General features: G+C 40.9%; 1 protein-coding gene and 1 pseudogene across 1 annotated transcript in view; one reads left to right on the top strand and one right to left on the bottom strand.

Moving 5' to 3' along the window:
• Window positions 1-16795, bottom strand: part of WWTR1 (WW domain containing transcription regulator 1) — a 143051-nt gene that overhangs the window by 9106 nt on the left and 117150 nt on the right. The window contains exons 5-6 of the mRNA XM_015131788.3: window positions 2373-2506; window positions 542-654 (exon numbers count right to left, since the gene is read on the bottom strand). Coding sequence (XP_014987274.1) covers window positions 542-654; window positions 2373-2506 — 247 coding nt within the window. The remainder of the gene's footprint in view (window positions 1-541; window positions 655-2372; window positions 2507-16795) is intronic.
• Window positions 165-260, top strand: LOC114676528 (U6 spliceosomal RNA; annotated as a pseudogene).

Genomic DNA, 16795 nt, shown 5'->3' on the forward strand with positions numbered 1-16795 from the left:
AATTTAAAATCCTGTGCCCAGATGTAAAACTATACTTGTGTAATCTATGAGGAAGGGGCTACAGTTTATTAATAGTGCCTGGGGGTTCAGTGGCTTTTCAGTTGTTATTTGATGTTGTTTTTGAGATTGTGTGTTTCTGGTTGGATTTTAAAATTGAGATGACCGTACTCACTTTGGCAGCACATATACTAAAACTGGAATGATAAGCATGGCCCCTGCATGAGAATGACATGTAAATTGATGAAGCATTCCATTTTTTTTCAACATTTTTATGGACACTAGGAACTACTGGGAGTGGGGAGGAACAAGGGGTGAAAAACAAACTATCGGGTACTATGCTCACTACCTGGGTGACGAGAGCAATCATATCCCGAACCCCAGCATCACAAAACATAACCATGTAGCAAACCTGCACGTGTACCCCCAAATATAAAATAAAAGTTGAAATTATAAAAAGAAAAGAAAAAGAAAATTGAGATGACCGAAGAGAACATTTAAAAAACACAAGCCCACTGTAAGTGCTTGCAGGCTTTGCTCCTACCTGTATCCATCTCGTCCACGTTGCTGAGGAAGTCCTCCGGAGTTGTGGGGACACTGTAGCACCCTAACCCCAGACCACTGTCAGTGCTCTGCTCCCTCGAATGATATGGCCCTCTGCAGAGCAAAAGATGAAGAAACTTCAATGCAAGCCCACTAAATAAATCTCAAAATTAAAACACAGTCACAAAAGCTCTAAACTAGTGTAGTTGTGCCATTCTGCCCAACTTTCCAGGTTGGGGAGGAAGGAAAGTTTTAATTTTGAAATACATATCCTCATGAAAATGAAAGTAATCAGGTGTGGCCATTCACAGTGAATTGACACTGATTTCCTTTTCACCTCAAAATAACCATTTAAACACTCTTCGACATACAGAGTATGACACCATTTATGTAAAACTTAAAAAAAAAACAGAAAACAATGTAGAATATTGCTTATGGATACATACACTAAAGGCAGTAAGAGGTATAAAAGTCTGTGTGATGAACACATACCAGTTTCTGAATAATGGCTACCACTGGGGACAGAAGGGAAAAGAAATGAGATTTCAGTGGTGGGGGGGATGGATTCAAATATTAATTGTAATATTTTATTTATTAAAAAATAAGGTTAAATGAAAATATGGCAAATCTGGGTAGTGGGTACATGGGTAATTCACATTATTCTTTGTACTTCTCTGTATTTCAAATACTATAAAATTAACAACTTGAAACCTCCATTACTTATTATTTCAGCTTCTGTTTGTTTTTATCTCTATCTTTAATAATGTTCATAATTGTATTTGTTTGTTTGCCAGATGTCTCTGCAAGGGCAGAAGAAAAGGCATAGGAAATACAGAATTGCCTTTTTTATCTGATTTAAAAACTACTTCTGCTCATGAAGATATTTCTGGCTAAATTCTCTTTCCTTTTTGCTCCTTTGTTTTAATTACTTTTTAAATTGTGAAATTATTTTAAACTCACATAGAAGACACAGCAAGAGTACAGAGAGTTCCCATGTACCCTTCACCAGCTTCCCCAGTGATAACATCTTACATAGCCATAGTGCAATTACCAAAACCAGAAACCTGACATTGTAGAATACTAATTACTAAACTATAGATCTTATTCACATTTCACCCTGAACATCATCTTTTTTTTTTTTTTTTTTTTTTTTTTTTGAGACAGAGTTTCACTCTTGTTGCCCAGGCTGGAGTGCAATGGTGCAATCTCGGCTCACCACAACCTCCGCCTCCCGGGTTCAAGCAATTCTCCTGCCTCAGCCTCCTGAGTAGCTGGGATTGCAGGCATGCACCACCACGCCCTGCTAATTTTGTATTTTCAATAGAGACGGGGTTTCTCCATGTTGGTCAGACTGGTCTCGAACTCCCGACCTCAGGTGATCCGCCTGCCTCGGCCTCCCAAAGTGCTGGGATTACAGGCATAAGCCACCGCGCCTGGCTGAACATCATTTCTTAATTGTTCTGTTCTCAACTTGCCATATGGCATGCTTTTATCCCCTGTTGGTTACATAAAACCACAAGATTCTTCCAAGTATAAGTACTAAACAACACTATCATGTTTAAAAAATATATAAATTCATGCCCATTTTCAAATTCTTGACTAGGGGTTTACTCTATGTCCTATCACTAATTTTTTAATTTGGAAATTTTTTTAAAAGGTAGATGACTTCCCCTGCCTTTCTATTTTCTGCCAGCTCCTCCCACTTCCTCCCTTTATCCTCACCCTCAACCCTCAAGTTCTCCACCTCTTCCCAATGTAAACAAAGATCATATCATAGTCTAGATCACATAATAAAGAGAACAAAAATAAGTGGCCCCCAAATATTAACTTACCCATTGAGGAAAGGATCTGAGCTATTATTAGTGATGGATCTCATGTCTGGGGTCATCGTGGGTGGGTTGACAGCAGCCTGAACTGGAGCAAGAGTCTCAGCTTCCATGGGGAGCTGTCGACAGAGGGCAGCTTCCTACAGAAGTAACAACAGTCAGAGTGGGAAGCAAGAGTCATTCACTCATTGTCACAAGGCATGGAGCAGAGTGTATGTCACATCAAAACTTTTCACCAGGCCGGGCGCAGTGGCTCAAGCCTGTAATCCTAGCACTTTGGGAGGCCGAGACGGGCAGATCACGAGGTCAGGAGATCGAGACCATTCTGGCCAACACGGTGAAACCCCGTCTCTACTAAAAAAATACAAAAAACTAGCCAGGCGAGGTGGCGGGCGCCTGTAGTCCCAACTACTCGGGAGGCTGAGGCAGGAGAATGGCGTGAACCTGGGAGGCGGAACTTGCAATGAGCCGAGATCACACCACTGCGCTCCAGCCTGGGTGACAGAGCGAGATTCCGTCTCAAAAAAAACAAAAACTTTTCACCAAATACAAAGCACTGTGTATTTACTCCCAGCAAGTCAAAATCACCAGGTAACCACTGGTATTCTTTCTCTGAAGAAAGTCTTACAGACATAAGTCACTTCACATTCACAAAGTTAATGGGAAGCTCAGCTATTATTTGACCTAAGGGCACTTAACTGTTGCAATCATCCCACCCATGCAATTATTTAAACACCCAAATCATAGAAAGTCCTCTCAAAACACTTCTCAGAGACAAGGCTATTTCTATCTCAGGTTCTCAAACCAAATCTACATCAATCAAAGCAATCCGATTCCTCTGGACTATAAGGTACATTCTGGTCTTTGCCACTTACAGGCCAGTAAAACTGTGGAATTACAGAGTACAGGCTCTACATTAAATTGCATCTGGAAGTTTTATGTTTACAGACAGGAAAGCAAAACAATGAGTTGAAAGTTTACTTTGAAAAGCTAATCAGTGGCCAGGGGCGGTGGCTCACGTCCATAATCCCAGCACTTTGGGAGGTCGAGGTGGGCGGATCACTGGAGCCCACAAGTTCGAGACCAGCCTGGGCAACATGGTGAAACCTTGTCTCTACAAAAAACACAAAAATTAGCTGGGACTGGTGTTACTTGGGAGCCTGAGGTAGGAGGAGCCTCGTGCCTGGGAGGTTGAGACTAAAGTGAGCAGAGATCACGCCACTGCACTCTAGCCTGGATGACAGAGTGAGACGCTGTCTCAAAAAAAAGGAAAAAAAAAAAGTCAATCCATTTGACTACTTCGTTGACTAAAATGCTGAAGATTGGGGAAACATGTAGATCCAATCCAAATCCCACAGACAAGTAACTGTTTCACAGCATATGGATTTCATTAGCAAAAACAAATAATATAAACATTATTTTATAAAAGCTAGCATTACATTGCCAAGGAGAGTCCATCCAAAATGCTAGAAATCTACTGACTGCAATTACTTTCTCTAGGTATGATCTCCAGGAGTCTCTCCTTTTTGACAAACAACCAGACATCAAATTCCTTTCAAATTTGCTGCTGTTTCCAGAGAATACTTTTATATGTTTACATTTGCATCCCAAACTAAGGTTAGGCCTTTCCCCATATTTATGCCTATCAGTTTCCCACTTTCCATGCTGAAGTCATTGGTCTCACTGTCCCTCAAACCGTAAAACCATGGCTACAATGGCAAACAGAACATTTAGGACTTCTAAATTACAGTATCTTTGTTAGATCTCTTCCAGCCCTAACATGCTGTGACTTTAGAGGGTAACTGCTGTCTAGACAAGTCCTAGTGAAGTCATTGGCTATAAAAATTTTCAGTTACTAGAGTTCGTTGTGCTGTTACAAACCATGAGAGAACTGATTGATTAAAAAAAAAACAACTGTATTGTTAACTTATACTGAAATAAATTTTCTAGCTGGAAAGGGTCTCTGGCTCACTTCTGTTCATCTAAATTGCAAATAATCGAATACTTAACTAACAAATTTTATTCAGGAATCTATAAAAAGCAAACCAAAAAATGGAGATTTTTTTTGGTAAGAAGTTATTTTCATTCACCATCTAAATCTTGGAAGTGCCTTCTGAATAAACCTAGAAAAATCAAATGACTTTCTGATAGTTGTTTTTAACATGGCAGGCAGGGTGCATTAGAAACCTTATTATCCAACCAAAGTTTTCCTGAAAGCCTCAGAAGGAGCAACAAGGATTGAATCTGGCATAAAAAGCCTGGACCCCACCAGTCCCCATCCCTCAAGCACACTCACATACCCTGAGCCACAGTTTGAAAAAATGTACCTTGTCAATGGTAAATTTCTAGTACTTTATTAACCATAAATGCAAGAATCTTTTGACTCATAACCTCATTATCCAAAAACACGAACTTTACTAGAATATTCCATTTTTCAATCATTCTGAATAAATGTGGGAGTTTACCTCTAAACAAAGACACTTTTAATATAAAAGTTGATGAGATGGCTGCATTCCTTTCTATCTGACAAAACTTTATCAACATAAGTCCTAAGAATAAAAGTTGAGGCTGGGCAGTGGCTCAAGCCTGTAATCCCAGCACTTTGGGAGGCCGAAGCAGGTGGATCACGAGGTCAGGAGATCGAGACCACCCTGGCTAACAAGGTGAAATCCCGTCTCTACTAAAAATACAAAAGTTAGCCGGGCGTGGTGGCATGCACCTGTGGTCCCAGCTACTTGGGAGGCTGAGGCAGGAGAACCACTTGAACCCGGGAGGCAGAGGTTGCATTGAGCTGAGATTGTACCACTGTGCTTCAGCCTGGGCAACACAGCGAGACTCTGTCTCAAAAAAAAAGAATACAAGTTGAATCTGCAATTACCAGGAGTTCTAAATTTAGATATAGTAAGAATCATTTCTGGAACTTCATGGGATAAAAAAAATACATTATGTATAACACGTACGAATTGTTATCTGTAATGATATATAAAATAAGAACAAATATCAAAAATTAGATAGAAAACAAATAGTTCTAAACTTTCCTATTAATTTAAATTACTCCTAGCTATTTCTACTAAATAAAACAGAAAATAATGTTTGTGTGTGTCTAAATATATAAATAAAATATCTAAATAAAATTTAAAGGATTATTCATGATAACCAAAGCTGAAAAACCTATACTACATTGCAGGAAATGTTTCACTGTGCCATTTCACATTTGTTCCATCTATTTTAAATCAAAGAGAACAGAAGCTCTATTCTCCAGCCCTGATGTTTCCCTAACTACCCTGAAGACTTAACCACCAAGTCATCCTAAGGGCAAATGTTGCCTTCTGTCTGTAGGGGGCTCACAGTATCATTTTCTACCTTCAACTGACTAACAAATGAGAGAGAAATCAGAAAGGGTGTTGAATGTGCCCAGAATAACTGCCCCTTTTTTTTTTTTTTTTTTGAGATGGAGTCTCACCCTGTCACCCAGGCTGGAGTACAGTGGCGTGCTCTCGCCTCACTGCAACCTTTGCCTGCCAGGTCAAGCAAGTCTCGTGCCTCAGCCTCCTGAGTTGCTGGGACTATAGGCATGTGCCACCACGCCCAGCTAATTTTTGTATTTTTAGTGGAGATATGGTTTCGCCATGTTGCCCATGCTGGTCTCGAACTCCTGGCCTCAAGTGATCTGCCCGCCTTGGCCTCCCAAAGTGCTGGGATTACAGGAGTGAGCCACTGCACCCGGCCTGAATAATAGCTTTGAAATATAAATTAGGCCAGTCTGAGAAAGTTATTATTTATAATACAACACTTTGTCTAAGATTATTCCAAAATCATTCTTCGGTCACAGGTTATTTCACATAGCAGCCAAAGTAAAGCTCATGTGGCCCCCTGCTCTAAAGCCACCTGCTTCTTGTTCCACCTGGATGGTAAATAGAGGCAGGTCCTCGCTGCAGACCACCACACCCTGCATAACAGCACTGGCCACCCTTTCCTCCCATGTCTCTGATGTGCTCCCCTCCTTCACCCTCTTCCAGTCTCCCAGTTTCTCTGCTGCTCCTCCCACCTCCTGCACCTGCACCAACTGTTCCCTCTTCTTGCAAGATGTTCCTTGGATCTTCCTAAAGCTTATTCCCTCACTTAATGCCTGCCTCTTACAGATATCATCTCTTCAGAGATGCTCCTACCTCACTCCTGCCTAAAATAGCCTCACCCCTGTCATTTTTCTGTCTCTTAATCTGCATTAATTTTCTTCAATGCAACTTAGGTCTTCATTCTCTGTCTTTCCTACTAGAATGTAAGCTCCACGAGGGAAGGGTCCTTGTTTGTCATGTTCACTCCTACATCCCAACTACCTTAACAGTGCTAGGCATACACTGGGTACTTGGAAATACAAACTAAAAACATGCAATCTCACCTCAATCACGAATATGAGTGAAATAATAGCCTGTTGTATACAACCCAACTAGCCAGGTGAAGACTCCATCCTCAAGAAATGGTCCTGTTGCATTCTTTCCTGCCCCTAACATAGGATGAGCAGGTGGGCCAAGTGGTCAGGAGCTAGATGCTTGAACTGGAACCCTGGTCCTGCTATCTAACAGAAAGTTATTTAGCCCTCTGTTCTTCATTTGTAAAGTGGGGATGATAATAGCACCCACCCAAGAAGGTTGCTGTGATGATAAAGCAGGATAACACTACAAGGTGCTTAGATCACATAATAAATGCTGAAGGAATTATTATTCTTATTTCATTTTCTGAATTCCAATCTCAAAAAACCAAAATAAACAATTTTAAGTCACACTGTCATGTGGAACTGATCCACTTTAAGTGGTGAGAGGTTTCTTCCTGGTCAACTTTCACCTTGGAGGGATTAAACCAAAGTGTGAAATTCATAATGGTCACCAAGGCTAAGAAAACAATTTTTTCAAACGAGGAGAGGTTTATAAACCATTTTTATATAACATAAAATTTGTTCTGAATATAAATGGAGAGTAGCGAGATGTTTTATTTCACTTAAACTTTATATTACAAGTTCTGTATTTAGAACTTTAAAACTTCTAGCCTTTTTTTGAATGACAATACTTTCTTATTTCAACTCATGAACTAAAAGAGAAAAGGAAACAGTACAAAACCCGAGGTCTGAAAATAAAAGGGGTAACCTCACCAACATGTTCCCATCCAAACAGGGGAAGGTTTTGTTTTATACTAAATGTAGGTATAAAATTAAAGCCCAGACCCAGTAGGATTTGGACTGCCACGTGACATCCACTACTCTTGCATGGGTAAAAATGAAAACATCTGACTTAGACCAAACAGCAGCAGTCAAAATGGATGAAACTAAAGCAGCTGAAGCAAAGACAAAGACAGGCACTGGATGAAGTAAGCTTCCATGGAAACAGAGGGGTGACAGTTGGCCAAGGCTGGCTGAAGGCATGACTCAAGGCCTCTGCCGCTGAGCATCGGTGGTGCAGCTGGCTTCACTCAGCGCCCCATCCTTCCTCTGCTCCCTCTAGTCGAGGCAGGAAAACAAACATTAAGCTGGCTTGTCACTCATTTCCCACTGTGCTCCAATTAAATAGGTATATTCAAAGATCCCTTCCAGGGTCCCCTCCGTGTCCACCCTGCCCTCCAAACAAATCTTCAGTTTCCTAGACCAAGCTCAAAACCTACTTTCCATCTCAAGAAGCAGGTCATCATTGCTCCTCTAGCTATTCCAACTGACCTCTTCCTCCAATCAACCTTCAAGTGCAAGGCTGCATCCAGGCCCCTACCCAACACTTTACCTTAACTGAAATCTTTACAAAGAATGACCAGAGAACAATCAGGATAGCGACGGGTCAGGGCATCACATCCTATGAAGAAGCATGGGGCTATTTAACCACAGGGGAAGACTAGAAGGGCACACAGTGGCTCTCAAACTATTAATGAACTGTCACAGGAAAGAAGGAAGATCTCTTCTAGCCTAGATTTGAGGCAGATACGATGAAGGGCTTTCTAGTTATCAGTTCAGTGCAGGAACTGCTTGCTTCTCAATTCTCCAGGCTATTAGCCACTGGAATTCTCAAACAGTAGTTGGGGTTTAATGCTATTAGACATGTCGAGAGCTTGGCACCGAAAAGGCAGCATGGCACAGGAGAAAAACTGTCTTTGGAACCAGAAAGATTGGAGTTCAAATCCCAGTTCAGCTACTACATGTTGTGGCATCTTGAACTAAATTCTTAACCTTTCTTGATAGTTTGTTTATCTGGGGAAAAAAAAAAAAAAAAAGGTGGTTTATAAGACTGATCTTGCTGGGATGCTACAAAGATGAGAAAGCATATTTATAATGGACCTGGCACAGTGAGGCAGTCAACAGAACAAGCTACTGATAGTGTTAAATGGTGTGGGAGGCAGAGATATTAGCTAAAAATTGCATATCGCTTACTGCGTGTGAAACACTGTTCTAAGCCCTTTAACAGGTTATTTCCCATCCTGGCTAACACAGTGAAACCTTGTTTCTACTAAAAATACAAAAAATTAGCCGGGCATGGTGGCATGTGCCTGTAGTCCCAGCTACTCGGGAGGCTGATGCAGGAGAATTGCTTCAACCCAAGAGGCGGAGGTTGCAGTGAGCCAAGGTTGCGCCACTGCACTCCAGCCTGGGCAACAGACTGAGACTCCATCTAAAAAAAAAAAAAAAAAAAAAGAGAGAGAGAGAAAAGAAGAAGAAAAAAAACATGCTATTTCATCTCATCCTCATGACAACCCAGTTATCTCCATTTTATAGATAAGGAAACTGAGGCCCAGTTTGTGGCAAAGTCTCAGTGAGGCAGAGAAAGACAAGTTGAGGTTGGCAGACCTCAAATTGTCAATCCTTTCACCTACTGGGTGTGAGAACTGGGCAAGTTACTTCATTTTTCCGAGCCTGTCTTCCCAGCTATAAAATAGAAATTCCAACCCCTCTACCTCAGACAGGTCAGAGGAAATTTTATGAAACAGCCGATTTAACTTTCCTGAACATAGTTTTCCTCCCTTGAACAGGGCAACAGAATGAACTGTACATATTCAATGATAGTTTTCAATGTATATGAGTGGAGCTCATGTCCTAGGAATTCACAACCCATCAAGCAAAGTTATAAATTCCGATTTTGAGGGCACTTTTCAGAAGGAAAGCTCGCCCTCCTAACCCTGATGCAACCCTCCTCTGACAAATTTATTTTCTGTCTATGTCCAAGCTTGGGGTGGAAAGACTTGCAAAATAACGGCTCAAGAATCTCTTGGTGAGTTTGTGGTCATCTATCTCGCTCTCTGAAGTGAGTAATTATTTATGGGTTAAAAACACCCTTTCCTAGCAGCTGGAGGACGGGTGATATGTAAAATACCTGGAGAAGTAAGCATGTGAAAGACAAATGATGATTTGTGAGCTGAAGGTGTCCCTGCAAGCAAACCTCAAACCTCCTTTTCTTCCAGGTCGTTGGCCTGCAGCTTGCCTGTGGAATAAACCAACAGAGGAGGTGAGAAAGTAAACAGCAGCTGAAAGCATCTGTGGCTCTGTCCCGCCTTGGCTGAGGGAACACTCTGCCAGCCAGCTCCTGCCCTCACCAGAATGCACTTCAAAAGGGAAACAAATGACAATCAGCTCTTCAGAGGCTGCTCTGCTTGATTTAAGTGTGTGTGGCCAGGGACTCTGCAAAAATGGAAGATTGGATTGTTTTAATTATAAAGGGTGGGGTGAGTAGAAAAAAATAATAATAAAAAAAAAAAGACAGTATTGTGAAATCCCAGTATTAAAATAGTTATTCTGGATGCAGAGAAATTGCTTTCTCTGCCAAAACCCTGAGGGACTTCAGAGAGAGAATGCTGAATTATTTATCTTCTTTACTGGGCGGGGTGGGGTGGCGGGGGAGAGACAAAACAAAATTACTGATGTATATCTTTTTTTAATTCAGTGCCAAGGGATTCTAGAAATGCACTGTCACACTTCCCGGAGACTCTCTTTTTGAAACAACTCATCACTAATGCTCATTTGCCACATTGTCCCTATAAAAGAACAATCGAAACTGCAATACTTTTAGGAAGGCATTTATTAAGTCTGTCATTATTATCTATGGTCTATTTGTTGCTCTTTTTACTCAGAGTGCATAAAACAAATTTGTATTATTCCACAATTGGTTTCTGTTGTCCCTTCAAATCACATTAAAGAAAACATTATAATTTAGATGCTCTTCTGTCTTCACTTAAAAAAAAGAAGGCTGAGGCCTGGTGCAGTGGCTCACACCTGTAATCCCAGCACTTTAGGAGGCCAAGGTGGGCGGATCACTTGAAGCCAGGAGTTCGAGACCAGTCTGGCCTACATGGCAAAACCCCGTCTCTACTAAAATACAAAAAATTAGCCAGGCATGGTGATGCGCACCTGTCATCCCAGCTACTCAGGAGGCTGAGGCAGGAGAATCACTTGAACCTGGGAGGTGAAGGTTGCAGTGAGCCAAGATTGCGCCACTGCACTCCAGCCTGGGTGATGAAGTGAGACTGTGTCTCAAAAAGAAGAAAAAGAAAAAAAAAGACTTGAATTGATACTATTATTCAACAACAAGGGCACACTGGGACATTTTGGAAAATGGATTATTTCTGGGACGTGTAGGCAAATAAAACACTTGACACAAGCTAGAATGGAGGCTCTGTGAGGGAAGGGGCTGGGTCTGTTGTTAACAGTTGCACATTTAATGCCTAGAGCATTTGTAAAACAAATATATGAATGAATGAACTTAAATAGCCAAGCTTATACGGAGGGATTTATAGATTCACAAAATGTTAGACTACATGACCTCTGCTAACCCAGTCAAGTCTGAAACCTAATGCTACGAAATGCTTTTCTAAAATTTAAATAGTCCTCTGTTCTGAAGCAAAGGTATGAAATAGCCCTACATTTATGCTTCATGATCTGCTCCAAAGTGACACTTGCCTAGCTCGCTAAAAAGCTACTCTTTGCATGAAAAAAAAAAAAAAAAAAAAAACCCGGCCTCAGAACCTTCCCGAGGCCAGCGCTGCTCACAGCCAGGTGTGTCCCCCTCCAGGAGCCCTCTGTCAGGATGGCTGTGCGAGGTCAGCCAGCTGGCCCGCCTGGCCTGGTGGCTGTCAAGCCCGGCAGAAATCCCACAGACCTGCCAAAAGAATTCCGAGGCCTCCCTCTTTCCTAGTCCCTGTTGCCCCGGTGACTGGAAACCAGGCTTAGTCAGCATTTTTGTTTCACAAACTGCATTCTCCTGTCCCTCAACCACCCCCACTCCAAAAAAAAAAGGTTGAGGGTAAAAGCAGGGCTGAATTTGCTTGGGAATAATGATTTCTCTACAAGGCAGCCCCATTGAAGGGACAAGGGGGAGCTAAGGCTTTGCCACTTACTCATCTTCCAGGTTCTGGTCCTCGAGCTTAAAATCTTCCAGACAGATGGCCCCAAACCATTATATTTAAATGAATAATACACATGAAAAGAAATACTCCTTCAGATAAAGCCATATGCCTGTTCTCATGTCAAGGAATTGTTCTTTTAGATAAACAGGCACTGACAAGCCTGTTTCTCAATGTCTTACCCGTGACTACAATTTCCCATTTCATTTGGTAAAGCTGCAATCATGCCTTTTAGGATACTGAGCAAATATTGCATTGAATTTTTCAGTTGTAACAACAGAATATTCTGTAGTCATTGTGGGTGTGTGTGGCTCATGACTTTTAAAAATTTATGTACGGCCTGTTGTAGAAAGGATTCTAGGCGCTTGGAATGGGTACATACAAAGTCACAGCACAACTTCACGGCTGACACAGAATAAACAAATCATTTCTCCATATATTAAGAGGCAACAAAACAGTATTAAAGTATGCTACCACTTTTGTCTTTTAAAAAACAAAGTAGACACATTGATACACATGATACATACAAAAACACTAGAAAGAAATCATCAAGATATTGACAGTTGCTCTTTCTAGGTAAGAGTATAGGTGATTATAATTTCCCTTTTTGTTGCTTAGTATTTTATACATTGTGTACCATAAACATATGTTTTGTCTTTTCGTGTATAGCACTTAATTTTCTTTTATCTTTTTGCTTACATACAGTAAAATTCACTCTTTGTGGTATACATGCCTGAGTTTTGACAAATGCATAGAGCTGTGAAATAGCCACCACAACCAAGATACGGAACTGTGCCATCTGCCCCACAATTCCTTAGTGCTGCCCCTTTGGAGTCTCCTCTTTCTCTATTGCCAACCCTGGCAAGTGCTAATCTCTTCTCTGTCCCTATAGTTTTGTTTTTCCAGAATGTCACATAAATGGAATCATACAGGATGTAGTTTTGGGTGGAAGTCTGGCTTCTTGCACTTGGCAAAAATACTTCTTTAAAATCTTAATCACAAAAGTAACTCAGTAATTTTTATATATATATATTCTTTTTTTTTTTTTTTTTTTTTTTTTTGAGACAGAGTCTCACTCTGTTGCTCAGGCTGGAGTGCAGTGGCTCGATCTCAGCTCACTGCAACCTCCACCTCCCAGGTTCAAGCGATTCTCCTGCCTCAGCCTCCTGAGTAGCTGAGACTACCAACACCTGCCATTACGTCTGGCTAATTTTTGTATTTTTAGTAGAGACAGGGTTTCACCATGTTGGCCAGGCTGGTCTCGAACTCCTGACCCTAAGTGATCCCCCCACCTTGGCTTCCCAAAGTGCTGGGATTACACGCATCAGCCACCACACTTAGTCAGGAATTAAAATTTTTTTCTACTTAAAAAAAACCTCAACAAACAAAATTTTAATTTCCTTTAAAAAATGAAGAGAAAGCAAACCTTCAATAAGAATTGCTTTTTTTTCTAGAGTTGCCATTTTTTTGGTGAACCTGAAGGAGCCTCACAGCCTTTGGGAAATTCAATAAAAATAAAAGAAAATTCTATCACAGACAAAAGACCTCCTTTCACAAAAATGCACTCTTTATGTCTTCCACGGTAGATGCCTGTTGACAGTGGGAAGAGGTCTACTTTCTTGATACGGCTGTGTACTGCAGGCCTGGTGGGATCCCCTCATGTTCCCTGGTACCCCTCTACTTGGAGTGTCTGCCATATTTCAAGGCAATTCATCAATTATCAGATACAAGTAGCTCAGCTCTGTTGCTACAGCAGCCAATGTTAAATTGGAGGGACTGCATTTAAGAAAATTCTACTTCAGAAGATTCCTTATCAGCAGAGATAGCAAACCTTACTGGCTCTTTTGATCCTAATTCTGTAGATGGTAACAGTTTGTTGACCTGAGGGGTCACTGGAAAGAAAAAGGAGTCTCTGATGCTCACTTTCACAGAACTCTGCTCAGGTGCATCTGGTCTCAATTCCAGTAATGAAAGTCAAAGATGGTAGCCACTGGGCCCCTCTGAAGCAGGGAATGGTTTTAATTTACCCTTCTGGTCATGAATTTGGATTAGAGTTAATTATTTTTCCTTCTCTGCTAAAATACAAGTTATCTGAAGGCAGTCACGTCCCATTTACCTGTCTATTATTTTCTACTAAATAAATATTGATTGAATGAATGAAGAGATAAAGGAATGAAGGAAGGAAAAAATACGAGCTTCCGTACTGAAATAATGAAGGCTCGCTTTAGAGTTGTGATCAAAGATCCTCAGATCCATTTTGTTAATATCCTAGCATGATTTCAGTGCCAATGAGTTAATAGGTGAACCTTTGGCATTGCGGTATACATCAAATCATGCAACGAGGACCAAAGAGTTGTTTTTTTCATGGCACAACATCATCAAACTATATGCCTAGTGGAACAATGGCATAGCAGAAGGAACAGGAAGAAAACTGAAACAATATTTATATAGCATATTCTCCATAGGGACCTTTCAGATTCGTCGTATCATTCAAGAATGATAAACTATAGACAGCAGTGATAATGTATTAATAATTAGGGGATAAATTCATCTACGTATTAAATTTTGCCAGCCTCCCTTTCTACTGTAGAAAGAGAGCATAGCCTGGGGCCTTGCTCCCAGAGAGGCTCGGCTGGTAGAAGGGCAGGTAGGTCTAGGCCTACCTGCAGGGCATGGGTCCCAAGAGGACAGGCTGTGCAATTAAGGCCGCCTACAAGCAAGAGGAGAGCCAGTGTAATTACAAACTGTCCACTGAGCAAGGGATATTCAGGCAGTTGTTGACTACCCAGGACATAGGGGTAGGACAGCCAGAACAAACAGAAGCCTACAGATAATCTTTAAATTTCACCAGGACCACCATTTCCCCCATCTCTCCAAATTCCTACCATATGCTGGAAGGCAACTAAACAAGTGAGCCAAAGAGCACTTTTAATTCCAGTCCATTTCCCGCTGCTGCCATGGCTTAGGTTCAAAAAGTGAAGCAGAGAATCACCAAAAGAGTTCAAAAAATCCACCAAGATGAAACACACAGTCCACACCTGAATATTGAATAATCAGGCATCCTGATAAACGCCCCAGAAAACTATTATAGAACACTCCAATGCCATTAATTATATGGTCTTAAATCCTATCTTTGACAATCAGGAGCATGCTGCTTCTGCATGTGGAAGAAATCTGTCATGATTAAAAAGTCTATTTAGACCTTTTCCTGTACTCCATAACAAAAATAAAAAGGCATCAGAACACCAGAACCATCCACTCCACCATTCCATCTCCTCCTAACTACAAACACACACACACACACACACACACACACACACACACACACACAAACAGAGTCAAGGCTGAACTACGTGAGCCTCTGTGAGCAAATCTGGACAACCTTTTCTCCTGCTTCATACACACTGCAATTGCTCACTAAGATGCAGCACAACGCCCCGCGTTCCACAGCCTCCAAGGATCAGCATTTAAGGAACTTGGTTGGCATTTCTGTAATATGAACCATCAGTACTACATCCTGGTTCAAAGGCACTTACAGCTAGAATAAAGGAAACAATTTGGGGCACTTTTCCCACTACTTTTCAGAAATACTTTCTGTGGGAAAGAAGGTGGGGAAGCAAGAGAAAGAGAAACACAACCGCAAAAACAGAGAAGCAGGTCATTCTTTGTAGAATGGTCACATCTTTGTGTAAAATGCTGTTGGAATACTGTTTACCCTACATTATAAAATAGAAAAATTATTCCAAATAAAATTATTATTCAAAGACAGAAAACCATTAATACAATTATTTCCCATCAAGAAATATGACACTATATATCTAAAATCAGTATAAACAACCGTTAGCCTGAAATAACTGTGAAAGTTCAAACATAAATCCTCAGGGTAAAAAAGACAACTGTAGTTACCTAATTATTAAGTTGTATGCCTCAAATTTGGAGGAAAGTTCAGCTGAGCAACAAAGCACAATTTATATTCATTTTCCTCATTTTCAAAGACTATATCTGAGAAATGATTTTAACTTACCATGCATTTTAAACCTCACACAATACAGATTTCTTATATCCTGGAATTTATTTGATGAGAAATACATTATTCATTTATGGAAGTCAATGTGTATTTCTGAAAGCATCAAATGTAGCTTTTAAAAAACAGCGTTTACTCTAACATGCTCAGTCCTTTGCTTTGCTCCAAGAAAGTTCTCTGGAATGTTAAAACTACTTATTTCTCTGATTTCTCTAAAGTAGCAAAAGGAAGTTATTCACGTATCTTGCTTCATGTGAGTCACAAAACAAAGTCTGCAAAGTTAAAACAATAAACTGAAGCTTTTCTTCCCAAAATGTAGCCAGAAAAAAAGTATGAGACCTGCAAACATGGGTTATAGTAGTTTAGCAACACAGAAGAAAGAATTCTGCTCTTCCATAGACCAAGCCACTGAAACAGGGAGAGAACTGTAGGTTCTTTTAGGGATTCTCTTGTAATCGTTTTTGAAGTACAGCACTGAGCCTGACCCACAGAGGGCACATGGTAACATACTCCTGAGTGAGGGAATAAAAAGTGAATGAATGGAGTATGGCACAAAAGTGCCTGATTGATGCCCAGGCATCAATCAGAGCACTCTGTTGGAGTCCATATACAAACCACTTTCCCTTCTCATTCTCCCTTCAGCTTCCCTCTTTTTCATGCTCTGTGGTGGACCAAGATTCTTTGTCATTTCTTTCGAGGAACATCCACTCCACTATCTGCTTGAATCTAGGGTAGTTCTCTGTGACTTACTTTGACCAAAAGAGTATGGCAAAAGCGACTCCGTGACCGTTTCCAGAGCCAGGCCCCACGAAATTGGCAACTTCTACTTCCTGTCTCTTAGAATGCTTTTTTCTTGGAAACCCAAGCTGCTGTGTAATAAGTACCACTACTCTGAGATCGCCACACCATAGATCCCAGGCTTTTGTTCCAGCTAAGCCCAGTCTTCCAGCAATCCTCACCATCATGCCACCCACTTAGGTAAAGCCATCGTGAACTAGGCAGACCAACCCACCTACCAGTTGAATACCACTAAATGACC

The sequence above is a fragment of the Macaca mulatta genome, chromosome 2, assembly GCF_049350105.2.
Source record: "Macaca mulatta isolate MMU2019108-1 chromosome 2, T2T-MMU8v2.0, whole genome shotgun sequence".
In the NCBI taxonomy this organism is placed as follows: domain Eukaryota; kingdom Metazoa; phylum Chordata; class Mammalia; order Primates; family Cercopithecidae; genus Macaca; species Macaca mulatta.